Source organism: Alligator mississippiensis, chromosome 2 (assembly GCF_030867095.1).
Source record: "Alligator mississippiensis isolate rAllMis1 chromosome 2, rAllMis1, whole genome shotgun sequence".
NCBI lineage: Eukaryota > Metazoa > Chordata > Crocodylia > Alligatoridae > Alligator > Alligator mississippiensis.
The window spans coordinates 83,005,112-83,032,170 of NC_081825.1; the positions used below are offsets into that span (position 1 = coordinate 83,005,112).

A 27,059-nucleotide genomic window follows, 5' to 3' on the forward strand; every position below is an offset into this window, starting at 1 on the left:
AGTGTAGCATCTGAGCAGTTCATAAGTATTAATTAATTATTATAGCTTCCAATTTTAGAGACTGAAAAATAGAAAGAGAGATTAATACCCTTATGCTGAAAGCTGCCCCATAAAGAAGATCTACCACTGAGCCTCACCAAAAAATAGCTTTGATAGAAGCTTGGGGGATAAAACTATAAAGCCCAAGGGGAGGGTTTTGTTGACATAGCTTGACTAGCATAGCTGTCCTCAATAGTGTAAATGCAAACACACTTTTATGCCAGTATATGCTTCATTACAACATATTCAGGTTTGGCAAGCAAAATAAGAACACCAACAACTAATAATACAACCTACATGTTCAAGTTCCTAGTTCAACTCCTTGATCCTAGCCCTTTCTTCACTAGGGTTATACTTACTTCTGCTTGGCCAATTATTAGTTCTGCCCATGTTTTCCATTGTGGACATTTGTCTCTCTCTTCAAATGTAGTCTCATTCGATCTCCAACAACACTGCTCGTGGTTATACCACAAGTCATTAAGGCAAATGCCTTCCTTTAAGTCAGTCATCCAATCAGCAGCAATATCTATTAACCCAGCCAATGCCCCTGTTGTACAAACAGTTGTGTTAGATTTCTGAAATTAAAAAAGTCAAGAAAAACTGACATCTGTTGATATAACAGACATAAAACAGCAGTTAATTGATATATAAAAACAAACCTAAAGGAAAAGGCACAAGTAAAGAGGATATTTCAAATATTTTCTGTAAAATACTAATTGAGTCCCTCCATGGAAATCAGTTTGCAAGGGGTGAAACTGATCTAGGTCTTTTCATTAAAATTCTGTATCAGATAAATTACAGAATTCCTTAATTAAATCAGCTATGATAATTTAAGATACCATTTTTCAACGGTCCAAAAAAATAAATATATAAAAAGACAGAGGATATAGCTGACATGTTAATGTAGCTCAAATGATTCACTGAAATTATTATTGTATTTTCTTACATACCACAAACACTCAAATAAGACACACACCTTGTTTTTGGGAAGGCAGAATGGAGAAAAATATTTTTTTTTCCAGATTTATGGCCACATTGAGTAAGGACAGATCCTAATCTTCAGTTTACTCACCCTCCCTTTTCCTACCAGGCAAAAGCTACAGCATTAACCCTTTCCCAGATAAACTGTCAACAGCTTTTGACAGCTCAGGCAAAAGCTGAAACTTCAGCTGCTCCTGAAGACTGGATTCCATGGGCAGTTCAAGCATTTTAAAAAAAGGTAAAAATAAGAAGTCTCTGAAATAAGAAGACTGTGAAATAAGCGAGTGATCAGGAATAGCTAAACTGTAAACTCTTTAGCACAACTGCAGAAGAAAGAATGGCTTGGTTAGTGGAACATGAAGACCATTAAAAAAGGAGAGTTGGTCAATACCTGTTGACAGAAGATCCATTAGCAGGAAATCACGTAAATGTTATAATAAGCCAGGAAATGAACTGATCCCATCAGATGCTTAAACAGAAATACTACAATTGCTATTCTGGGACAAAAATCAGCTTCCCTACTTAAGAAAAAAACAATTTTGGAAGGCTAAGTTTTGATGGAAAGGTGTGTGAGATATGCAGGAATCTGGGTTTTCTGTTCCCCATGAAAAATGGGGAAAAATATGAGGATTTTCCCTTTTAACTGAAAAAACACCTGGATTTCTCATTAATGGATAAACATGCAGATTTTCCACTTTTGCAAAGAGCTCTCTGCAGGCTCACAGAGTTCTAGCCTGCAAGCAACTGGGGGAGTGGGGGGAGGGCAGTCAGGCAGGGGGTGCCATGTGCATATATGCACGCACACACACTTGGAGAGCACATGCACACAGACTTGGAGAGCAGCTCCTGCAGGTAAATCTGGTGGGGGTGGGGATTGAGGCCCTCATAGGGAGGGAGGGCTTTGGGCAGGGCTGGGACTCAGGCTGGGGCTACTGCCCAGCTGCGGGGTGCACGGGGCTTGGGCCCCAGGGCCAGAATGTGCGGCTGCAGAGCCCAAGCAGGGTGCAGGACAGGGCCACAGGTGGCTGATCTGGTGGGCAGGGGGAGAGGTGGGGCTGTCTCCCTGCTGCTGCGTTCACTCCTGGGCAGGCATGTCCCCCAGATCTGTAGGTGGGCTGGGGCTGGGTACAATCTGCCATGCCATGGGCTCAGGCTCCCTGCCCTGCTGCCCTTCCCTCGGGGCCTCTTTTTTTGTTTTGCGATTTTTAAACAGAAAACCAAGATCCCTGGTGATATGTCAGCAAATACTGTATATTCAACATAAGAGATCAATCATAAAATTTGATAGCATAATTAACTCTCACACGAACAAAAATATTAGTGAAGCCCAAATGATACATCAAAAGAATTCCAAACACGCTGCCTGAGATAACCCACACACATGAGCTGATCTTGTGATGCTCTGAGTCTCCAGAATTCACACTGAAGTTAATGAGAAGTACAGATGCTCAGCACTTCTCAAGCTCAGCCCCTTAAAGACTGACTTCTGTGATGTGAAGGTAGGTCAAAATTGCAGTCAAGGCAAATTTTTGATAAGCCATTATTACCCAACTCAAGGAAACAGGTTAGAAAGGGAGACTAAATGGCAGTTTTACAAAAGCATGGTTTTCCTGTTACCAGTTTAGTAGGAAATTGCTCATGCTCACTCCAGTTTATGGTTTAAAACAGTTTTCCATAGTACCCTAAGAGTGGCAGAGGCCTTCTCTGTCACTAAGTCTGGTCCCCTACATTTGGGCAAACCCAAGGAGGCAGATACTATTAATGACTAATAAAAATCTGTTTTGTAACAAAAACTGATTTCAAACACTTTCAATTAGGTGATTTATTGAATGCATCTCTACAGACAACAATGGACTTATATTGGTAAAGCTGCTAGGAGAATAACAGTAGTAGTGTTAGAATGTTGTAGCTGTGATGGTCCAGGAATTATGCAAGAAGTTAGGAATTTTTAAGGTCATATCTTTTATTGAATTAAGAGCAGCTTAACATTTGCTGGCTTTCCCTGGGAATTCCTGGGTCCAATGAAGTCAACAGCACTATTCCCAATGATCTGATTATTCAGTAGGCCCAGATTTCACTCAATACAAGTAATCAAAGCCTATCAACATAAACATCAATAAATGTGGTTGGAATAAAGAAGACTCTATACATTCCTAGCGAGGGGGAAATCCACAGCAAAAGAATCATCCTTACAATCAATAATGACTCTCTTCCTCACCATCTCAGATGGAAGGAGCTATAAATAAATTAATTAGGAGAATGAATATCTACCTCAGTCCTAAAAGTTATTGTGCCAGGCCAAAATTCAACTATGTAGTCTATTCAGTGTGAGGAAGTTTACTTACCTGCTAAGGCTCTCCTTGATTTCAGTGAGGCAAGGAGGTCACCTATTTCGTGGATAGAAACAGTCTCTAATCTCCAAACTCTGGAATCTTTTTCAAGAACTACATTAGTTACTTGACTACTTACTACTTCAAATGAGATTATGCTTTTATCTTGATCCTGTTCTGGTATTATACATAAACATCTCCCCATTTATACATTAATAATACTGGGCAGATACAAGAACAAAATAATACTCGTTTTAATACAAGGACAAAAACCCACACACTGTAGAAAGCTTGAAAGATCAGAAAAAAATTAGAAAAGAGAAGTAGTTGTGCACTATTGTAAGCATTAGAAGGGATCCTCTGATTTATCTTTACCTGATGCCAAACCAGTTAGTGTAACTACTAGCCATCCTGACCAGGCATCGTATAAACTTTTTGTCATCTCCCAGGCCGATTCCTTCTTCTTGCTGTTAATCTGCAAATAGAAATGGATCATCTTGTGTTATGAACTGGAACATTAGTACCTTTAAGATATGATTTACAGACTCGTGATGAAAGCAGCTCACAGATATCCTCATCCTTAAACTAAGAAGCACTTTCCCTCTATAATTATTTGCATACACATATTTGATCAACCTGGTAATTCAAGTATAAGATAATAGAAGAAGGAACAGAAGAATCTGTATAATTCAAAGGACAACAGAGGATAAACTTTAGACAAAACATACAATGTACATGATAGTCCATTTTATTAGAATAAATTATTGTAAAATGAAAGTGAATTTATAGTATGTTAAACCTGAAATAAGTTACCAGAAAATTATTTTTAGAAACAAGGAATAAATATGGATTAACAGAGCCTAGCTAGAAGTAAATTATTCCACTAAATTCAAGAACATTTAATTTTTGGTGAATTTGATTGCAAGTACCCATATATTTCTTTTTTCTGCCTGATATTTTTACCTCCCACTGTTACAAATGATGCTTACAACCACTGCCACTGAAAATATTCTCTCTGTTTTGGGGGCTTATTTACTTTGTATGTTTAAATGCATTTCATGCATAGTTAATTTGATTTCAAAAGTACTTTTTCTGTTCTTCCTGTTTGGAAAATCCCTGTTCTTGTAGGATTTTTTATATTCAAAATGAAAGAAAAGATATGTAATAAACAGAAAATATAACTGATCAATCACAAAAATGGGCAAAGGGATTTAGAAACATGGATAATCCATAAAACTCATTTTACTCTCTCTCCGCCCCTCTTTTTTTCATAATCATTAAATTTCAAACTAGCAATGTTCTTTTAAAATGAAGTGAATATACTTTATGTTTATAGACCTGATATATTACATTTTCAAAGCATCTTTTAAAAATCTCTGCAAACTGGTCAGTATCCTTTTTCTTTCTTCTAAGACTAATAATTCTGGGCTACACAGACTTCTATAAAGCACTCATATCGAATGTACACTAAACAAACCATTGCTAGTTTTGAGCGATATTCATTTCTTTCTAGGCCAACTCACTTGCAGCCATGCAGCTTGCATTTGGGCAGCTCTGGCATTCCATCCTGTGATAGCCACAAACTAAGGCTAGCCAATATATTCGCACCATTTCTGGGAAGCTGTATTAACTACTGCTTATTTGCCATCAAATTACCAAAGAAAGTATTATTTAAAGGTAAAGGTGGCAAAAAGCAGCATATCAGCCCTATACAATCAGAGTATATGTTCTCAGAACTATTGCAGACAAATCTGTGTACCTGAGAGAAGCACTGGCTAGAACAGTTAGGATTGGGATTAGAGTTTTTTGAAACAATGTAGGATTTGCCAGAGCAGCTCAGATCACTCTACAAGGCCTTGTATTTTGCTTCCAACAATAGCCAATTTTGTGCTTTTGCAGAAGGCAAACAAATAACAGTGATGCAGCAAATTACATGGCATTGTACTTGGAGGAAATTTCTTGCATGAGACCTGCTGGCAACTAGTTTAGTACCAGGAAGTTTTCAATTTAGTTACCTTTCATTTTTAAACTACCTACCATTTTATATAAGTTAAAATAGTTCAGGAAAATATTACAAGGAAACAGGGACAAAACAAAACAAAACAATAAATTGACCTCGTCAAATTGTTTTCCCAGTACAGGTAAATTTAATGTGGGTATTCCAAAACCTGACAGTGATCTCCCAAATAGCTGGTATACTAGTGAGTAATGGGCCTGTAAATCATGTAAGTCCCACTGGTTAAGAAGCTCTGCATGTGCTTTCCTAAATGAGACCTGAAGTTTGAAGAATTTCAGAGAAGACCAGTATGGAAAGGAAAACAGAACATTTCAGGATTTGGAAGTGTTTTCATAAAGGAAAGTAAGGAAAACAATTTCTTAGTAAGGCCTGATCTGCACACAGTGTTTGCACCGGTTTATCTATTTCAGTTGAGCATGTAATTTTATTACCTAAATAGGTAAACCAGTACTACAACCTAGTATTGGTGCAATTACACCAGTATAAAAATGCCTTATTCCTGTATAGAAACAATTATGTCAGTATAAACTTTTTAATATGTACAAGTGCACCTACACTGAGGGTAGCTTTAAACATACCAATACAATAAAAAGGGACACGACTTTTCTGTGCGCACAAAGCCTTATTTGCAGTTTCAGAAAAATACACTACCTCATTAATTGAGACCCCAATCTTGCAGTACATTTAAGCATGGTGGTAGCTCTAATAATGTGAGTAGTGCTACTGAGGCTAATGTGACTATTTTAGATCTATGCCCATATTTAAAAGTGGTGGCTGGATCAGACCCTAGTGCAAAACACAACAAAAAATAACTTCCAATTATTGTTATTGATCTCACGCACCCGTCTGTGCCTTTCTCTGTCTTTGCACTTCTCCCGCACCCAATCAATAGTATGGAAGTCATCGTATGTTCCAACACCAGGTATGGGTTCATCCAAGAGGTCCAATAAATGCGTTGAACTGTTAATGCTTCCTCCATTTGTCATTGTATAATGAGTTCCTGGGGCAGTAAAGCAGAAGAAATAATTAAACTCTGTAACAGGAAATAAATGTCTGCAAAATCCTCTTTACAATTCTCATCATAAAATTATGGCAGGTGTGCTTTCCATGTCGATAATTTCTTTAGGTGCAGGTTTTTATGGAGCTTTTTGTCTTAGGTTTTTAATCACCATCATTTTCCAGCCATTTCTTTTTCACTTCTGATCAAACCTGTTTGCATAAAAGACTAAAGAAACCAAGAACGATCAATACCTTGACTAAGACTTTGGCTAGTTTGTAATTATTATTCCTTTGTGCTGCAGCAACACGCAAAGCCTGTAAGCAGATAATCATTCCTTACTATGCTAGTGGTCACAAAGTCTAAGCCTATTCCTGAACCTGAAGTATTATATTTGGTCTTAATCACAAGGCAACACATTTGTTATTTTAAATGTGCATGTTGTGAATTACCATTACCTTAAGCAGGTAAAAATTATGAACAGATGTTTGGAAAGTATCCCCACCACCTACCATCAACTATTTTCTTGTCCAAAAGACCTTATTTAGTCCTGTTAACACAACTGCCATTGTTTTGTTCCTGGTGTTCAACTGCAAGCTAAATTTCAGTACTGTTGACTTAATAGTTCCATTAGTTAAATATTTAGAAACAAAGTCTGCAAGTCATTCTGTTACTCATGGACTCAAGAAAGAGCAGCATCACAAAGTGAGAAATGAGAAGTTCTCACTTCCAATCAAACACTATCTTAAAGGTTAATACAGATAAAGGAATATTACAGGAAACTGGTTGTAAAAAGACAAGCATTGATGGGGTCAGGCATGTTATCTAAAATTCTTTTGTTTTGTGAAATTAAAATTTAATCATAAAAATCATTAAAGCAGGGGGTTACCAAGTTGCTAAAAGGCAACTTAGGGCCTAGAAACAAGTCCTCCAAGTGTAGCTCCCCCAAGCAAGTTGCCCTTTCACTTCCCAAGTCGTATGGAGTTTGGGAGGCCTCCTTCACTTCCCTTTGTAGCTGACTTAGCAGCCCTGGCAAGCCCCTGACATACTTGTTTCCAATGAAGAGTGTAAAGAGTAAAAATGAGAATATGCAGAACAATCTCCTGTTTAAATAATCAGGATTTTTAAAAAGAGTTTCCAAAAGCCCGGCAGGAAAAATTATGCTGAGGGGAAACCAGCACGGGTTCGTAGCAGGTAGATCATGCCTGACTAATCTAGTCTCTTTTTATGACCAGGTTACAGAACACCTGGACGCAGGAATAGGGGTTGACGTCATTTACTTAGACTTCAGGAAGGCCTTCGATACGGTATCCCACCCCGTACTGGTGAACAAGTTAAGAGGCTGTGACTTGGATGACTACACAGTCTGGTGGGTGGCGAATTGGCTAGAGGGTTGTACCCAGAGAGTCGTAGTGGATGGGTTGGTATCGACCTGGAAGGGCGTGGGCAGTGGGGTCCCACAGGGCTCGGTCCTTGGACCGATACTCTTTAATGTCTTCATCAGCGACTTGGATGAGGGAGTGAAGTGTACTCTGTCCAAGTTTGCAGATGACACAAAGCTATGGGGAGAAGTGGACACGCCGGAGGGCAGGGAACAACTACAAGCAGACCTGGACAGGTTGGACATATGGGCGGAAAACAACAGAATGCAATTCAACAAGGAGAAATGCAAAGTGCTGCACCTAGGGAGGAAAAATGTCCAGCATACCTACTGCCTAGGAAATGACCTGCTTGGAGGCACGGAAGCGGAAAGGGATCTTGGAGTCCTAGTGGACTCCAAGATGAACATGAGTCAGCAGTGTGACGAAGCCATCAGAAAAGCTAATGGCCCTTTATCGTGCATCAGCAGATGTATGACAAACAGAACCAAGGAGGTGATAATTCCCCTCTATCGGGCACTGGTCAGACCGCAGTTGGAATACTGTGTGCAATTTTAGGCGCCGCACTTCAAGAAGGATGTGGATAACCTGGAGAGGATCCAGAGAAGGGCCACTCATATGGTTAAGGGCTTGCAGGCCAAGCCCTATGAGGAGAGACTAGGGCACCTGGACCTCTTCAGCCTCCGCAAGAGAAGGTTGAGAGGCGACCTTGTGGCTGCCTATAAGTTCATCATGGGGGCACAGAGGGAATTGGTGAGGCTTTACTCACCAAGGCGCCCCTGGGGGTTACAAGAAATAATGGCCATAAGCTAGCAGAGAGCAGATTTAGACTAGACATTAGGAAGAACTTCTTCACAGTTAGAGTAGCCAAAGTCTGGAATGGGCTCCCAAGGGAGGTGGTGCTCTCCCCTACCCTGGGGGTCTTCAAGAGGAGGTTAGATAGGCATCTAGCTGGGGTCATCTAAACCCAGCACTCTTTCCTGCCTATGCAGGGTGTCGGACTCGATGATCTATTGAGGTCCCTGCCGACCCTAACATCTATGAATCTATGAATCTCATAATCTCATAAATATAATAACTTATTATTTGATCAGTTTCTATACTTTATAAAAGGTCTCTAGCCTTAGATATAAACCTCTTCCAAACACCAGCCCTAAATATAACTTGCCCATTGTATCCCCTACAAATTATTCTTTTACCATATGTGAAGATCAGTCACAAAGAGACCGCTTTTTATAAAGGAAGTATACACACTACGATTAAAGAGTGTAAACAGGTATCTTGCATAGACCAGAAGTGTCAAACTCACCCTTTCTTATGGGATGCATCTGGACATGGAGGTGGGGGGAAAAGCGGTGGCAGCAACAGAGGTTAATGTAGCCATCTCTTATCCCCCACCACCAACTCACATCCCCAAGGGGGTTCTGTGCCCTGGATCCCACTGCCAGTCCCCCGCTGCCTGCTCACTCCACTCTTGAATTCCCATCCCCTCCGAGAGCTCCACAGGTCAGACAACACAGCTTTGCGAACTAGATCCAGCTGGATTTGATACCTCTGGGCTGGACAACGGTACATAACCCTGATCTTACTTAGGCCCCCTCTACACATTGCGCAATTACCTTCAGACCAGCTACACATGCAAAGTAGCTATCACATTATAAAAACCTCCAACCAGCTATAAAGTTAAGACCTCTACATACCTTTACCTGCATGTGTAGAAGAGGCCTTATTAAAGAAGTAGTCACTTTAATACCAAGGCAAATATTTCTATGCCCAAAAATAAATATTTACCACACTGACATCTGGACTGTCAGACACCTGTATGCTTTTTACATTGTAGACCCAGTTCCAAGCTGTTGACAACAGAAGAGCTTTACATTCTTAAAATTCATTGGAAAGAAGGTCTTTAAAGAGAGGAGTTGCAAGCTGAATTTGTGGCAGTGCTTTTCTAAATCAGTAGCGGCCAAACTTTTCGGCAGGTGTGCCACAAATCAGCCATGCACCTTCCCTTAGTGCCACTGATCCCTTCCCCTTCCCCAATCTGCTGCTCTACTGTTTCCTGCCTATCTGCCACTGTGCTGTTTGTCTGCTTCTGCATGCTATACACAGAGGCTGCCTGTGCTACTCATGGCTACCCTTGTTCTAAATACCCATAGAAGCCCCATCACACCATGACTGTCGGCTTGCAGATTCTCTCAAGGGCTCTAGATCAGCACCACAATTAACAGTCCTCCCACAAGCATGGAAAGCCAACTTGCACTCAAAATGCTCATCTTACTAAAGTAGGTTCTCTCTTTCAGCGCAGCCCAAGCGTCAAAGTTTGGTGTGTTGGAATGGGTGCACTGAAAGGCCTAGACAGAAAGGAAACAGTTATCACCAGTATCCTAACATCAGCCAACCCACTAGTCAAGATATCTGAGATCAGCCAGAAACAATGTAGTTTGGAGATTTAAAGATATTAAAGTCCACTAGTAACTGGAAGAGAAGTCTACTTTCCCCTGAGTTTCTATGTAATATACATTAATATTAAATATACCACAGGCATTGAGCAAATATAGAGGAAGACAAAATCTCTTCCCCCAAAAGCTTGCAATCTATAATGTTACAGGCAAAATGCATTTGATTCATCTACCTAAAAAAGGAGAAAGCTTATGTTTTCAATGACCATTCATCCAATTACACTAGATAGAAATTTGGCAAAGCAAACTTTAAGAAGCGCAAGTTTATAGTAGATTATAGTAGTATAGTGAGCAAAATGCTGGCTTGCATCCATAGATGCTTCTCAAGCAAATCCCAGGACATCATTCTGGAGTACTGTGTCCAGTTTTGGGCTCCGCAATTCAAAAAGGATGTGGAGAAGCTTGAGAGGGTGCAGAGGAGAGCCGCGCACATGATCAGAGGTCAGGAAAACAGACCTTATGATGAGAGGCTGAGAGCCATGGGACTCTTCAGCCTGGAAAAGCGCAGGCTCAGGGGTGATCTGGTGGCCACCTATAAGTTTATCGGGGTGCTCATCAGGATCTGGGGGAACGTCTGTTCACCAGAGCGTCCCAAGGGATGACAAGATCGAACGGTCACAAACTCCACCGCGACCGATTCAGGCTGAACATAAGAAAGCACTTCTTTACTGTCCGAGCCCCCCAAGATTTGGAATAGACTGCTGCCGAAGGTGGTTCAAGTGCCCACTTTCCTCAGTTCAACATCAAATTTAATTCAGCCTTTGCTCCTCAACCTTTGCACCCCCAACCCTCCTCCAATACTAGTTCCTGGTCATTTTACTCCTATACTAGCTCAATTCCTGGCAAGTAAGGCAGTTGTACAGATACATTAGCTATCCTCACATTAGTAAATGGCTAACAAACAAAAATATTAAAACATATGTGTTAATGCAGCTGAATGTCAGAGCTTTCTTTGTCCTAAAATAATGGTTTTTAATATGGGTGCTGTTTCCTATGTAGCCATTGCTAAAGAAGGCAGGGCAGGGTGGCACCTTATTATAGGCTAACTCAAAAGTGCCTTTCTTCTGCCTGACTTCAGACTAAAACCATTTACTACCTCTCTTAATAACGCTGAAGTGAAAGAAGGGTTAGTCTAGATCAGTGGTACTCAAGCTTTTGGCCCCATAGTCCAGATGAATGGTGCAGGGTCAGCCCATGGGCCACACATGCCAGGATTGGGCTTCAACTGCCTCCACCAGGCCATGGGTGTCCAGATAGGTCCCTGAGCACCCTTGACTGGCCACCATGCACCGGGATCAGGCTCCATACAGCCCTGCATGCTAGGATTGGGCCCCAGGTCTAGCACCATCCCTTCCCAGCACCACATGCTGGGATTGGGTTACACCAGGAGTGGGCAAAATACAGCCTGTAGGCCAGATCTGGTCCATCAACTGGCTGGATCCAGCCTACAGTTGCCCCTGCGGTGCTCCACATGGGGCTGAGCCCCACCCACTCCCACCGGGGCAGCCCGTGCTGCACTCCCACCAGCCCCAGCCCCAGTAAGCATGCAGCTTCTGGCGGAGCTGTTCCTAATGTAGCTGCAGGCAGCCAGATGCTCCTCAGCTCCCCTCACGTCCGGCAGGAGCAGCCAGGATGAAGCTTCCTGCCCCCTGCCTGCCTACCCAGAGCAGCACAGCAGGGGGAAGGACTGGGAGAAGGAGCAGCCACTGGATGCGAGGGGAGCACAGCAGCACCTGGCCAGCTGCAGCTGCACCAGGAACGGACCCACTGAAAGCTGTGTGCTGGTCAGGGCTGGGGCCGGCGAAGCTGTTCTCCCCTTGCCTCCTGCTGTGGCTGTTGCTCCTGCCCCTGCCACACCACACAACACCAGGCAGGTAGGAGGGGGGAAGCTCCAGCTAGGTGGCTCCTGCCCAGAGCATGGAGGTCCAGCTCCAGGCCACCTTCCATCCATTCCACCTGCCCACAGGTGGGCTCATCACGCCAGGAGGGAAAAACAGGTGGAAAACAGCTGGAAGCTAGAGCCAGAACTCCATGCGCTGGGTAGGAGCTGCCCAGCTGAAGCTTCCCACCTGCCCACCCAGAGCAGTGCAGCAGGGGCAGGAATAGCAGCAGCAGCCAAACCTGGAGGCGAGGGAAACAGAACAGCCCTGCCAGCCCCAGCCAGTACGCAACTTCTGGTGTGGCTGCAGCTGGCTGGGTGCTGGTGTGCTTCCCTCGCCTTCCAGTGACAATGTAGCCATGCTGGGAACAACCCCATGGGAAACTGTGTAGTGGCTGGGGCTGGGGCCGGGGCCAGCAGGTGTGGGTAGGAGCACAGCACTGGCTTCCCCAGGTGGGACGAGTGCTGCAGGGACAGCCGCTGACCAGGCAAGCTCAGCTGCATGCATCCCCCACTCCCCCTCCCTCCCTGCACCCCCCCGGCGGGCTTCCAGACAGGGTCCTCCCACACGGCCACTCTACACACCCCCATACACCCCCTGCATCTCCCGCCCCACACAGGGCAGAGCATGCAGGAAGCAGATCACACCTGTCCCACTCCTGAACACTGCTCCCCACCAACCCAAAGCCCCACAGGGAGTTTCGGTGAGTTGTTGGAGACGGGGGGGTGCAGGAAGGGAACCAGGTCCGCAACAGCTCATCAAAACTCCCTATGTGGCCCTTGGACCCAGACAATTGCCCACCCCTGGGCTATATGCTGCCCCTGCCCAGCCCTGTGTACCAGGATCAGGCCCTGGGACCTAGAACTTTTTCCAAGCAGCCCCACGTACCAGGATTGGGCTCCACATGCCCCCTGCTCAGCTCTGCTTGCCACAATTGGATCTTTTGGTCTGGTACCACCCCCCTGTCCCATGTGCTGGGATTGGCCCCCGCATACCTCATGTAGCACACAGATGCTTGGGCTGGGGCTCCTCATAGCTTCAGAAATTTGGCAGCTGGAGAATGGTTCCAATGCTCTCCTGCTGCTAAATTTTCAGACTTCTGGGGAGCCCCATGGGCCTGATGACACAGTATTGGGGGCAAGATCTGGCCCATGGGCTGGGGTTGAATACCCCTTTTCTTATAGTTTCATAGTTGGTAGGTTCAGAAGGGACCTGAGCAGATCATCAAGTCCAATCCCCTGCCATGGGCAAGAAAGGATACTGGGGTCAAATGACCCCAGCAGTGTCTATCTAGCCTCCTTTTGAAGACCCCCAGGGTAGGAGCAAGCACCACTTCTCTTTCATAGATTCATAGATGTTAGGGTCGGAAGGGACCTCAATAAATCATCGAGTCCGACCCCCCCTCTTGGAAGTTGGTTCCAGATCCTAGCCACCCTGACTGTGAAGTAGTGCCTCCTGATAGCTAACTTGAATCTACTCTCTGTTAACTTATGGCCATTATTCCTTGTTACTCCCAGTAGTGCTCGGGGGAACAGGGACTCTCCCATTGCCTGCTGGTCTCCCTTGGCCGGTTTATAGATGGCCACCAGATCCTCTCTCAGCCGTCTCTTGCGGAGGCTGAACAGGTTCAGGTCTCGTAGCCTCTCCTCATAGGGCCTATCCTGCTACCCCAGATCATGCGAGTGGCCCTCCTCTGGACCCTCTCCATGTTGTCCACATCCCTCCTGAACCACAGCGCCCAGAACTGGACGCAGTACTCCAACTGCAGCCTGACCAATGTCATATAGAGGGGGAGGATCACCTCCTTGGACCTGCTCATGATGCATCTGTGGATGCATGACAAGGTGCGGTTAGCCTTCCTGACTGCATCCCCACATTGGTGGCCTATGCTCATCTTGGAGTCTATAATGACTCCAAGATCCTTTTCTGCCTCTGTGCTGACAAGAAGGGAGCTCCCCAGCCTGTAGGTATGCTGCTGGTTCTTTCTCCCTGGGTGCAGTACACTTCACTTGTCAGTATTGAATCCCATCTTATTCTCATCCATCCACCCTTGTAACCTGTCCAGATCCAGTTGCAGCCTGTCCCTCCCTTCTAGCATGCCCACTTCTCCCCACATCTTAGTGTCATCTGTGAATTTGAACAAGGTGCTTTTCACCCCCTCGTCCAAGTTGCTGATGAAGATGTTGAACAGTGCGGGCCTGAGGACCAAGCCCTGGGAGACCCCACTGCCCACATCCCTCCAGGTCGAAAATGACCCATCCACCACCACTCTCCAGCCAATTGGCAACCCATCTGACTGTGTAGGCATCGACACCACATCTCCTAATTTTTTAACAAGAATGGGGTGAGAGACAGTGTCGAAGGCCTTCCTAAAGTCCAGAAAGACTACGTCCACCGCGACACCTGAATCCAAGGATCTTGTGGCCTGGTCATAGAAGGCCACCAGGTTGGTCTGACAGGACCTGCCTCTAATGAACCCATGTTGGCTGCCCCTAAGCATACACTCCCCTGCTTGCCCCTCGCAGATGTGCACCTGGATAATTTTCTCAAAGAGCTTCCCCAGGACCGAGGTAAGACTACAGGCCTATAATCTCCTGGGTCCTCCTTCCTCCCTTTTTTTGAAAATGGGGACCACACTGGCCCTTTTCAAGTCCTCTGGCACCTTGCCAGAGCACCATGAGTGCTCATAAAGCTGTGCCAGGGGACCTACAATGACCTCTGCTAATTCCCTCAGCACTCTGGGATGGAGATCGTCAGGACTTGTTGATTTGAACACATCCAATCCCAGCAGAAGTTCCCTGACTAGGTCCTCTCTGACCCTGGGCCTGGCTGTGCCTCCCCTGGGACCATTGGGGATCCCAGTGAGGGGGATGACCTGGTCCCTGCTCAGAAAAATGGAGGCAAAGAAACTGTTAAATAAGTTAGCTTTGTCATCTGGTGAGACCACCAGATTTCCAAGCGTGTCCTGCAGAGGTCCCACATTACCCGGAACCTTCTTTTTACCCCCTATGTACTTAAAAAAGGATTTCTTGTTATCCTTGATCTTCTCAAGTACCCCCTTCTCAAGACAACCCCTGCTCTAGGATATCATTTATAATTATATCACAGCTGGTAAAATATTGACCACTAACAACACTTCATTACAAGAAAGATGGTTCCTGAATCGGCTAAACACATTGACTACATATACTGCTGTGGGTGAAAAAAATTTCCCCCTTTCCTGCAACTTGGATTTATTAATGTGGTCGTATGGTCTGCTCCATGAAAGATTATCACACTGAAGGAAGGAGATGGAGCACTTTGTCCTGGGCCAAAACAAAAGAAAAAGATGCCGTGAGCAATAATATGACCTCTATCACATATTGCATGATTTATGCACATAAGGAGCTGGACAAGACAAACGAGACCACCACACAGAGCAGTAGTTCTCAACCTTTTTAGATTTAAGGCATGTCTCAAAAAATGCCAGCTCTTAAGTTTTCCCTCATTTTTTGACTAGAGAAAAATAACAGAGCAATTCTTCTGTTGCAAAAACCGCAACAGGTCAGGCTGTTTTTAACACTATACATTCCGTTTTGACAGTTCTCTTTTTATCACATTCATTATGTTTGGATACCTAACAATGCTAATATTGTGTGGCCCCCTGCAACACCCTTCAAAGGACCTCAAGGCAGCTCAGGGTGCTGTGGCACCCTGGTTGAGAACTATTGCCCCAGACGAACCTGATTAAAAGCTCAGCAGGAAGATACTAGCCCCAGCAACCAGGATTTCTTCCACCAGCAAAACTCAGAAGCTGACTTCAAAGGAAAAGAGAGCTCCAGAAATCCTTAGAGGGGGTCTCCAGGCCCAGGCAAGTACAGGGTGTTACATTATAGTATGACTGAGCAAAAGTAAGCAAGGAGCCTCTCTCTGGCTTTCATTGTTTCCTTTCGTCAACATGCTCAATATGATGTTTGTGCCAGAGAATTTAAACTACCAAGCGTATACTCCTTTGAAAAATCAAAGCCTATAATTATTAGCCAAGCACACCACCCCCTTCACACTCTCTTTGCAGGCTGCTTAATATTCCCTGACTCCCAGTTGTTCCCTCCCCGCCCCCACTCAAAATGGCAGCACTGCAGGGATTAAAAAGATCAAATGTGCTGCACAGCTGGCATGCCTATTGTAGCAGCCGATGCAGTAAGAGAAATAGGAAAGAACTTGACTCACAGTCTGATCAGCGCTCTGAGCTGTTAGCTATCTTTACATTTTATGAAGGAAATTACCCTAAATAGGGCCATGGAGACATTAAAAAATGCAGAGAGATTACAAGGCATTTGTAGCTATTTTTAAACACTCCATTCATGCATCACTTGTTCAGGACAATTACTGCAAAGGTCTATGGTCTTTGCCGTGCATTTTGTGCTGGTCCGCAGGTGCTGTAAAAGAGAACTTAAAGCAAAGAACATGTTCTCTCCTGGCATGCTCACGCTGCAAGGTAAAACACCTTAGGGCTGCCCACCTAGGAGAGGGCTCCCTTCCACTCTCACACCAGCTGTGGGTACACCATCAGCCAAGGGTTTGGCTGCTGTTTTTTTTCGAATAAGTTCCTTCTCTACCCTTTGAAGATATGGCTCCAGTGTAAGGACAGCTGGCAAAGGTGCAAATTCAATGAAGGCTATTCCCAGCAGCTCCATTCCCCAGAACCCACAAGAGTGCATAAGTTATTGCTGACTCCCTGCTATGCCCCAAAAACCATCCCTCAGCTCACTACTGAGCAATGTTTGTGGGGTTCAAAACAAGGGAGAAGTAAGATGGAAAAAGGTTGTATCATCTTCAGACTCAGCCCAGTAGTGCAGGGCAATGGAAATCCCAAACTGGGAAAAAAGTAAATTGTTATCATTGTTGGCACAAAAAATTAGAAATGGGACATTATCAACTATGACAATTTTCTGCCCCTCTAGTCCTTATCATGACATGGAGCACTGCCATGACCTCCACAGAGGGGAGGATTATCAGTGGCCACAGGCCTTAAAAGGCTTTGAGAAAAGAGAAAAAAGGTAAGAGATGATGGAACTACTCTTATTCTACTGTGTGCGAGTCTGAAAAAAAATATTAATGCAGAAATTGGGCAAGTCCTCCTCCATGCTGTTTTGGTGTCTTAGGCTAGGGACAGAAATTACACATAAACCAGCGTAAGTCATCAGAAACTGGTTCAAATCTGTAACACAACAGAAGCTCAGTGCACTAAACCACTTTCAAAATGTCCGCAACCAGTTTAAGATAAACCTGGATGGATGTAGTATCAGATTTAAATGAGTTAGGTTAAACCAGTCTATGGAACTTGTCCCAGATCCCCTCCAGATTCAAGTTAAGTCACAGCCCCACCATTTCCCTGGATGCTTTGCACCTCCTCCACAAACGTCCCTTCTCAAGGCTCACCCTGGCCCAAGCTTTCTGCTCCAGCTGAGCAGGAAGCATGCTCTAGTGCTCCCTGGCTTCTGGCCTGGGCCACCACATTTCCAGAATCAAAAGCAAATGTCTGTTCATTTGCTTATCAGTTCAATCTGTGCAGTTTAGACTAACCTGCAAAAATCGAATCAATTCAGCCTTGGGCTTTCTGACTGTCTGTAATTAGCCTTAGTCTTAAGGCTAAGATGACAGCATGTTTCATAAGTAAGTGACTTCATGAACTTGAACAGGGTAGAATAGGATCACATTTAGGTGCTCAGTCCACATAGTTGGCCAATAGGTAGAGTATGATCTGATACAATGTATTTAGGAGTCTTGCTGCTGTATCCCCTTAGAAGCAAAACAGAACTGAAAAAATGGAGGGATGGTTTCATCCGCAGGGAGAGAGGCAAGGACACTGCTGAGGAAATGAACAAATGAAAGGACATATAAATGCAGGTGCTGGAAATGATGCAGAGGCAGACAGCCCTATTAGAGAACAGTGACACAACATTCTCTGTCATACCTACCCATATCCCCCAACCTAGCCATATTCTGTAGGCCCTTGATAATACTTCCCCAGCTAAAAAGGACAGTCCCTTTACTCACTCCTCTCTCAATGCCCCAAGACATGAAGAACTATTTTAACTACCTCCTTACTCATATTTGCAGCCTACATCAGGATAAGCATGCATACACTCAGCACTTCAAGTAAATCATACCACAATTCTATTGGCTTGCAACTTATTATATTTACAATTCAACTGAAAACTTTTATAAAAGCCCCATCCAAAGTGTGCTGCAAGCCTCTGCAATACGTTTCAACATTGCCTCAAAGCAGAAGCACAATACACCCTTGTCCCACTGTAATATTTAAGTTGAGGTAGCTTCCCTGGAAGCAAAAATCTTTCCATCTCTAAAGCCCACTTATCGGTAAGGCTCCCTCCTCCCTCTCATATGTTGCATATCTTTGCATGTTGAAAAATGGAGCAAGCACTTGCCACATAATACAGGTGCAGCCTCTGGATGTGAGGCAGCTCCATCCTCCAAATATGCACACCAGCAACTACTAAGCATAGGGTGAAGCTCTTTTCTCCTATCCAAATGTCCAGCAAGAGACTTCATATGCCAAGGAAACAGAAAGCAACAATGAGAGTAGGACCATTTATTTCCCAAACTGCTCCTGGGAGCAAAAGTTCCCATACACATTGCACATAATTAAGTTTCTGAGGATCCTGGCATCAGCTATCCTTCTAGACCAGCTCATGCTAATACTGGTGATTCTTCAGTGGTGATCAACCACACGGTACAGCATAAAAAAGAAATACCCTTTTCTGCTGATCAAATTCAAAGGCTGGTACAGGGGACCAAAGAATGGTACATAACTCTCATCAATGATTCCAAAATCCTAACCAAAGAAATCCATCATTATCTTCCTCAGCATGGCCAAGTTTTACGATTTGGGGCAGAGGGGTACCTGCACCTTTCTGACCACAGCACGTACCTCTCTGACAATAGTTGAACTATCAACACCAACTAGTTATCTATTTGACCAGATGCAACCAGGGGTTACAAGCTTTGAGACAGCACCTGTTTCTTCACTCTGAGGGACAGCTCTCATTCAGGCGTGCCACTGCTAAAACTCCCTGATGAGTTCTGCCCAAATGTCTAGGAACTGTTGTACTCTTGAAATTCTGAGACCATTGATGGACATACCATATACATATAGAACATCCCCCCACACACACACACAACCCCACACCCAGGAGGTAAGTTTGTGGAGGGGAAGGGAAGGGGGGAGGCCAGATCAAGGGCCCCATAGTGAGGGAGGGAATGAGGCAGAGGCAGGGAGAGATACTAGGGTGAATGGGGCCCTGGGGCCGGGGCGGGTCATGGAACGATTGGAGCCGTGGGCAGCTCATGCAGGAGTGCAGGGGCACTCCTGCCACTACGTGCACCCCAGGAGAGGCACAGGGATCACGTGCCTCCCAGATTTGTGGGGAGGAAGCAGGCTGCCACTGCACGCTGGGCTCTCTGCCTCACCGCTGCTGCACCAAGAGTCCTGTGACACTATGTGCCTGCCACTCCTGGGCTGTGCTGCATACCCTGCCCACCCAGCGGCAGCCTGTACATAGTGTCGCGCAGGTCCCACTGCAGTGGCAAAGGCAGAAGGGTGCAGTACCCAGGCCACAGCAGCAGCCTGCCTCCACCCTGCGCACAAATCTGGGGGGCACGTGCCCCTGGTGCCTCCTCTGGATGCATGCAGCAGTAGAAGCTCCACTGTGTTCCAGGGCCCTGTTCACCCCACTCCCTCCCTCACTGTTTTGTCGCCTCGATCCGTGCCACCTCCTACCCCTTCCCAGACTGAGACTTGCTTGCCATGCTGGACAATGATCCACAAGCCATGCTGCAAGTGTCTGAATCTGTGCTCACCCCTTTCCCACTGCTGCAGCCACTCAGAGCCCATTCCTGGGCTGTCCTGCGGTGCTACTCAATGCCTCACATTTGAGGGGGGGGCTAAGTCCCATTAGCCCCAGCCTTTTGCCACCTATGGCAGTCTGTACAAAAGTATCTGTTCAATTTCCTTCTCCTCCTCTTCCACCTGCATTACTGTGATGTAGACAACAGCAGTCCCTCCCAAGTCACCTCAAAGTCATTCAGCAGCTCAGCTGCTGACACCCAAGCAGCAATTTGCTTGTATTATTGGCCATCCACATCACAGGACTCAGCAGCCCTCCCTGTGTGCTACCTGACAGCAGCTTAACATGCTGCTAGCTCACAAAAACAGATGAATAACTAGTAACAATAAAAGAATCATGGGAATTTGTTAATTCAATCCTGTGTCTCAGAATTTCAGCAGCCTCAAGTAAGTATCCCACAATGTGTTGCAAGAAACACCCCCAAAGGCATAAAGACTAAAAATAAAGTGCTGCCCTACTACATGTCTGCCCAGAGTGCTCTGCATTTACTTCAAGATGCTCAGTACTTTACAGATGCAGGGATTCAATAGGGAAATCGCTTTAACCAGTATAACCAAGCAGTATGGATGAACTGCTTTTGGAATAGCATTACCTGATTAAAGTGGAAAAAATCAATCTAAAGCTCCTTTCCAGTGAAGAAACACTCCTCTTGTCCTGAAGCAGAAAGCAGTCCAACCAGGGACTGACAGGTATTAAGGACATCACCCAATCACTTTCTTTCATTTTCCCTCCGAACGCTCTCCCATGTGTTCCAACTGGCTTTCTGCTCCAACCACTTTGTGTTCCCTTCCTTTGGTCTCTCCATCCAGCTAGTCCTTACAAACTCACCAAGTTAAATAACAGAACAAATGAAAGACGCTGAATAGTTCTCACAAAGTTTGCTGCCATCATGTTCACTCTGTATGTTATGCCTCTAACCCCAAACCTTTGTTTGTTTTGCCTATTTAAGCTGCAAGCTCTCTGGGGCAAGGACAGTCTCTTATTTTATGTGCCAGCCCAAATGGGCCCCACCTTTTGGATGGTCCCTTAGCACCATAATAATCAATAAAACAGAAAGGCTAGGGACAGACACTCAAAAATCCTGAGCCTGAATTAATTTAATCTTTGCAGGTTAGTCTAACCTGGCTAGGCTGAACCAGTTTGTAACTGGACAGACATTCTTTCCAGACTGAGGAAATTCAGGCACATGCCTGCAGTGGCTCAAGCTAGAAGCCGGGAGTGCTAGAGCAGCCATCTCTTCCCTTCTGCAGGGAGCTGAGCTGAGCTGAGGGAGGCATGGCCAAGCCCTGGCAGGACCTCTGATTAGGAAGGTCTTCCTGCACCATCCCAGGCTCTTCCCTGCTGGCTGCTCAAGGGGCGGGAGTGTTGCTAGCACTCTGAGGCAAGGGGGGGGTGTGCAGTGCATGCATCTGTTGATGATACGGAGCTTTTCAATTTCCCTCTCCCTGCTTCTTTATACTGTCTGCAACAAACTGAGAGGCAAGGGAGCCAGCAGGGGACTGATAAGAGTGTTTATCACCCTATCAGCAAAACACTAGCCTCTCTCCATTAGTTCAAACTCTTCTTAAACAGCTTGCTAGCTAACCTGTTGATTAGCTCCAAAAAGCCCTAAGCTGGCACTGTTCTGTCTGCCTGTCACAGTGAAACTGGAGACATGCACACATGGATACCTCTCAGCATTAGCTAGGATACCACATGCCTAGGGCCTGTGGGGCTGGGGTTTGTGCTGTGGGAGATAGGAGGGAGAAGGGGGGGATTCCTGCTTGAGCAGCAAGCGGGGGGGGGGGGGGGGGGCAGGCAGAGGGAAGCCAAGCAGACCCTGCTGTACCTGCTGGGGAGTCTAGTTTATTTTAAACCAGCAAGGGGTCTGGGACAGACATTGCATAAACCGATTTGAGCCAAATCAGTTAAGTCTGATACTACATTCAACCAGGTTTCCCTCAAACCGGTTTCAGCCATTTTCAAACTGGTTTATGTGCACTGAAAATCTATTCTGTTACAGATTTAAACCAGTTTCTGATCACTTAAACCAGTTTATGTGTAATGTCTGTCCCTAGCCCAAAACAACAACCTAACCGCACATAACAGAGGCAGAAACAGAGAACATGTTTTTGTGTTGTCTGTAAGGTGTTTCATTTCCTCCTCAGGACCTTAATCCACATTCTCTTTTGCCCTTTCCTAGCTCTTTACAGTTAGTATATTATCAGGAGATTTTGAAAGCACGTTCTGAAGGCTGTGTTTACAATAAAGACATATGTAATTCATTTAACACGTTAGTGAATGAGTTTTAACCAATATTTTTTAAAGGCTAAGTAGAAACAGTTAAAAAGCCCAAGGCTGAATCAATTCAATCTTCACAGGTTAGTCTAAGCTGCATACATTGAGCTGATAAGCAAGTGAACAGACATTCACTGTTGATTCTAGAAATGCAACCACATGCCTCCAGTGGCTCAGGCCAGAAGATAGAGGGGAGAGGGGAGGATGCTAAAGCAGTGCTTCTCAAGGTGCTGGTCCGTGAGCCACCGGTCCGCAGCGAGTTGCCAGGAAAGAAAGAAATATATTCACCAGTCCGCAGCGAGTTGCCAGGAAAGAAAAAAATATATTTTCAGAAGCATAACGTTGATATGTCATAGCGCCACAGTTCGTACGTTCCAACACTCCAGGTGACGTGACGTCGTGCGAGGTGAGGAAAGAGAAAGAAACAGCCAGTTGTGCATTTGTGTAGCACTGTTACATGCAGTTGCTACCACCAGCTGAACTGGGCACTGATCCCTGGCCCACTGGAAAAAAAATTGCCGGTCCGCCACACCAGATAGTTTGAGAAGCACTGTGCTAGAGCACACCTTCCTGCTTGGCTAGAGCAGACAGCATGGGCCGAGGCTAGCCTGCTTACCTGTAAGGAGGGATTTGCGGGGAAGGTACAAAGCATCCTGGGATGGTGGGGCACTGTGAGTTAATTTGAATCTAGAATGGATCCGAGACAGAAATTCAATAAACCAATTTCACCTAAATCAGTTACGTCTGATATTACATCCATCTAAGTTTCTCTTAAACCGGTTTCAGCTATTTTGAAAGCAGTTTATGTGCACTGAACTTCTGCTGTGTTACAGATCTGAACCAGTTTCCAGTCACTTATGTGCAATCTCTGTCCCTAGCCAAAAAAGACTAGCCCACATAGGGGTTAGCACCAGTAAAAATAGTTAAAACATATTGGCAAGCACTGTTTTAAACACAACCTATTTTCAGAGTCTAGACATGGCCAGTTCTCCATGCTGCTTCTTTCACCCTTCTAGGGGCCAAAGGGGGCTCATTCATCAATGAAGGAAGACTGTAGATTCCACCTCAAGTATCCTGGTATGGGAAGGTTTCATGGGCCTACTCGTCCAGTGTCTAGAGAAAGGAAAAGAACTGACAGGTCCCCCCATTAGTTTTGCCACTGCTCAAGAAGCTGGCAGGTTCCTGTTTATACATTCCCTGACATGAGTTTGCACAGCAGGCCTTGATGGATTCAGTTTAAACTGATTTGCAAGTTGAAACAGGGGACAGGAAAACAGAGGGGAGGAGAGGTCTGCAACTTAAAAGTAAATATTATTTCACACAGAAGAAAGTATTTTTACAACCACTCCTTATCTCCACACCACAAGCTTTAGAACTCTCCTTCCTTTTTTTTCCCAGCTCTTTCCTTGCACATAAAGTATGAAATACATATAATGCTGAGCAGAGGGAGGCTCATATCTACAATGTATGCAGCATTCCTATATATTCAATCCATGCAAACTATATTTACAAAGATTTTTAGAATGCTGCCTGTCATGATGGTAGCTGAGCAATCATTCAATGTCACTTACCAGGTACTGGAAGAGCACAATTAGTTTCAGGAAAAACTGCAAAGGTACCATAAAAGAGGAATGGCTCAAGTAGGGTCTATATAATTAACAAGGTCCAGGAAATTATAAAACCAAAAATCCCTTCACTTGTAAATCCTGCGTGAACCTATGTGAAAGAATGTCTGTGCCATCCCAGTCACAACGTAAGGCATCATCTACTTAATTTGATGCAAATAAGTTATACTGTTCAGGCTCCTGTTAAGTGTTAGTACTCTCTGATGCACAAAGTTTGGACCCATCTGCCTGCCATAAGCCCAGACATATAGGAATATTAATTAAATTTAACAATCATGAATTACTATCCATCCAGATATGGATACATAAATGTGGGTATGTTTTGTTATCCATTTTAGAAACAAGGAAATTAAGACACCCCCCCCATGGATCCCAAGTCTCCCAAATAAAATACTCTGTCTGTATTATATTCTTTCTTAGAAGTTATGGACTATAAGAAACTTCTTATGGATGATATTATTTCTTACGGTAAAATAATGTTGTAAGCATCTACTGTGCATTAACACTTCCATCCTATCCCTATTTTCCATGGACAATACCCAAAGAAGACTACAGACCCCTGAAAAATGGTGAGTTACTACTCTTCTGGCTACTAGAAATGGAGGAAGTTTCATTAATGTTCCTTCCCCTGGTTAAAAAAAAAAAAAAAAAAAGGAAAAATGCAGCCGCATGACTGGCTGGCTGCCAAAAAACAAAGTAATCAGTTTACACAGGAGATGGGGATTAACCCTCCCTAACGTAAGCAAAAACCTGCTGAGAGCTAAAATCCAAAGGGGCTAAAAGGAGGGCAGAAATCCAAGGCCTTGTTTAACTTGTTTGTTCCTGGTCAAAAAGTGCTGGGAAGATCACCTGAAGCTCAATTAATTTAACACACAGATTTTTTTTGTGTCTGTTTGTATATAATTCTATACCAGGCCAAAACTATAATGTTAGGGAACTGTTAAGCTTGCAATCAAAGGAGACATACGGAAACTGAAAAGTATTTAAATATGTCTATATTTTTTCAAAGAAACAGTAGCAATGGACCATTATAAACACTTGTAAAAACAGAACCAACAGCCTCATGCTAAACAATTCTGTAGTTTTTCTGCTTTAGAAATATATAGTAAGCTTGATTCAGTAGGGGAAACTGAGTTCGTAACAAGACATGAAAAATAGGGAAAGTATGAAGTACATGTTTTCAAAGGGATGTGTGAAAGCCTCCTACTGATGTACCTAAAAAAATATATGCAGGATTAAAATGCGGGATTAAAGATCAGCATTGCAGAACACAAAAATAAATCCCATGACTGCAACCCTCAGTGGGCACATCTACACAAGTCGTTTACTGTGCAGTTGACTATTTAGCTGCGCAGGAAACATCTCACATCTGTATGTGTGCTCCTATTATACTGGAGTAAACTAATTTACTCTGCAGTAGGATAGTACTTGTATTTACAAGTAAAAAACTCCTCAGCAGTGCATGTTGAAACCCAGCCCTGGCTGGGGCACAAAAGAGCATCAGTGCAGGGCCTGCCTGCCTGAAGCTCCCTCGTGCCCCAGCCAGCCCCTCTGCAGCATGCTGAGCACGGGGAGCAGCCCCGGACTGGCAGACTGACCCCTGGGGCTCCCTGCCAGCCAGGGCTGCTCCACCCCAGCTCCACATGCTGCACCTGAATAAACTGTGGAGCTTAGTGCTCTGGAGTTAAGTGCTCCGCAGTTTATTCAGGTGCCATAACTGTGCATATAGATGCACCCTGTGAGTTTATATTTCCTACTTCTAGTGAGCAAATGGAGGTGAGAGAATGAAGGGGAAAAAGAGCCAGTACCACAAAGATTAGTTTAAAAAAAAATAAAAAAAAATCTTAGCGTGTAAATGTATATCAGGAATATTCAATATTTGCATTAGGTAGGGGAAACACTTCCGGCGCCGAGTCTGTGGTGCAGCAAAGGGTTTTTTTCCTTTTTTTTTTTTTAAAGAATATTAGGGATAAAGTTTATCTGGAAAGTAAAGAGAGAGGAGTCAGTATTATCATTTATTATTTAACTAGTTTCCTCGGGCATCTCAAAGTGGATTCTGTCAACTGTCAAAGCCAAATTAGATGGCATAAGATCTCTATCCACACTTCGTACTTAGGAATAAAAGGCCAGGGGAGGGCGGGCAGGGCAGAGGCCTGAACACAGTGCCTCAGAGACCCTGGACAGTGCTATAGCACCTACAGCACAGCGGGGGATAGCCACCGAAAAATAAATTAATCCCCCAAAGCTGTTTAAATTTTGCTAGGGTCTCCTCTTCACAGATCAGGATATTCAGGGTTCTTCTATTCATTCTGGCTTGGCCTCACAGATCCTCACCTATCGTTGACCTGCACAACTATTTTTATGAGTCTTCTACTAGCAATTAAATCTCCAAAGTTAAATTCTAGCTCAGAGTGTTTGCATTTGTCTCCCAGGCTATGTGAGTGCAAGGTCACAATACAGCTGTAATTCTCAGTTTCCAATTCATAAACCTTCCCTGAGAAGTTATACATGCCCATACTCAAGAGCCCTAATGCAGCAGTTCCCAACCTCGTGTTACAACCCAAATGAGAGGTTGCGGGGGCAATGCTGGCAGCTCCACACAACAGACAAGCTGTGCCGTGTGCTGGGAACTCCCCTGCCCCCAGGCTGCTGCCACCACCACACTCTGCTCCCAGCAGTGGGTTGTGCCAAAAAAAGGTTGGGAACCACTGCCCTAAAGCAAGGATACAACTCAGCACACACAAAAATAAGTTCTTTTGTTTAGGACAGTGCTGTCCAGCTGGCAGCCCACAGACCACAATCCTGCCTACAAAGGGCCAGAATGTGGCTTTGGACTGCCTGTGGCCCCATGTGGTAAACTCTCCCACTACCATAAAGATCACGTGACAGGGGACCACATAGAGCCAGTGCTACCTAGGAGGCAGGGGACCACACAGTACCAGTGCTGCCCAGGAGGCAAGGGACCACATAGTACCAGTGCTGCCCAGGAGGCAGGGGACAGTGTAACACCTGTGTTGCCTGTGGGCCAGGGGTAGGGGACCACACACCACTGGCACACCAGGAAGGTCAGGGGGGGACGGGGTCCTGTAGCGTGCCACCTAAGCAAGTATGTGGCCCACAACTAAATCTGACCAGCCACTGCTTAGGAGAGGCCTGTCCAATTTC

At 44.8% G+C, this 27,059-nt stretch overlaps 1 protein-coding gene across 6 annotated transcripts in view; it reads right to left on the reverse strand.

The window, feature by feature from the left end:
• CLCN3 (chloride voltage-gated channel 3) overlaps positions 1–27,059 on the reverse strand; it is a 142,259-nt gene that overhangs the window by 26,252 nt on the left and 88,948 nt on the right. For all 6 annotated transcript variants that reach the window (XM_059721889.1, XM_019481400.2, XM_006275353.4 and 3 more), the window contains 3 exons: positions 6,210–6,367; positions 3,726–3,825; positions 399–586 (listed from right to left, as the gene is read on the reverse strand). In XM_059721889.1, coding sequence (XP_059577872.1) covers positions 399–586; positions 3,726–3,825; positions 6,210–6,367 — 446 coding nt within the window. The remainder of the gene's footprint in view (positions 1–398; positions 587–3,725; positions 3,826–6,209; positions 6,368–27,059) is intronic.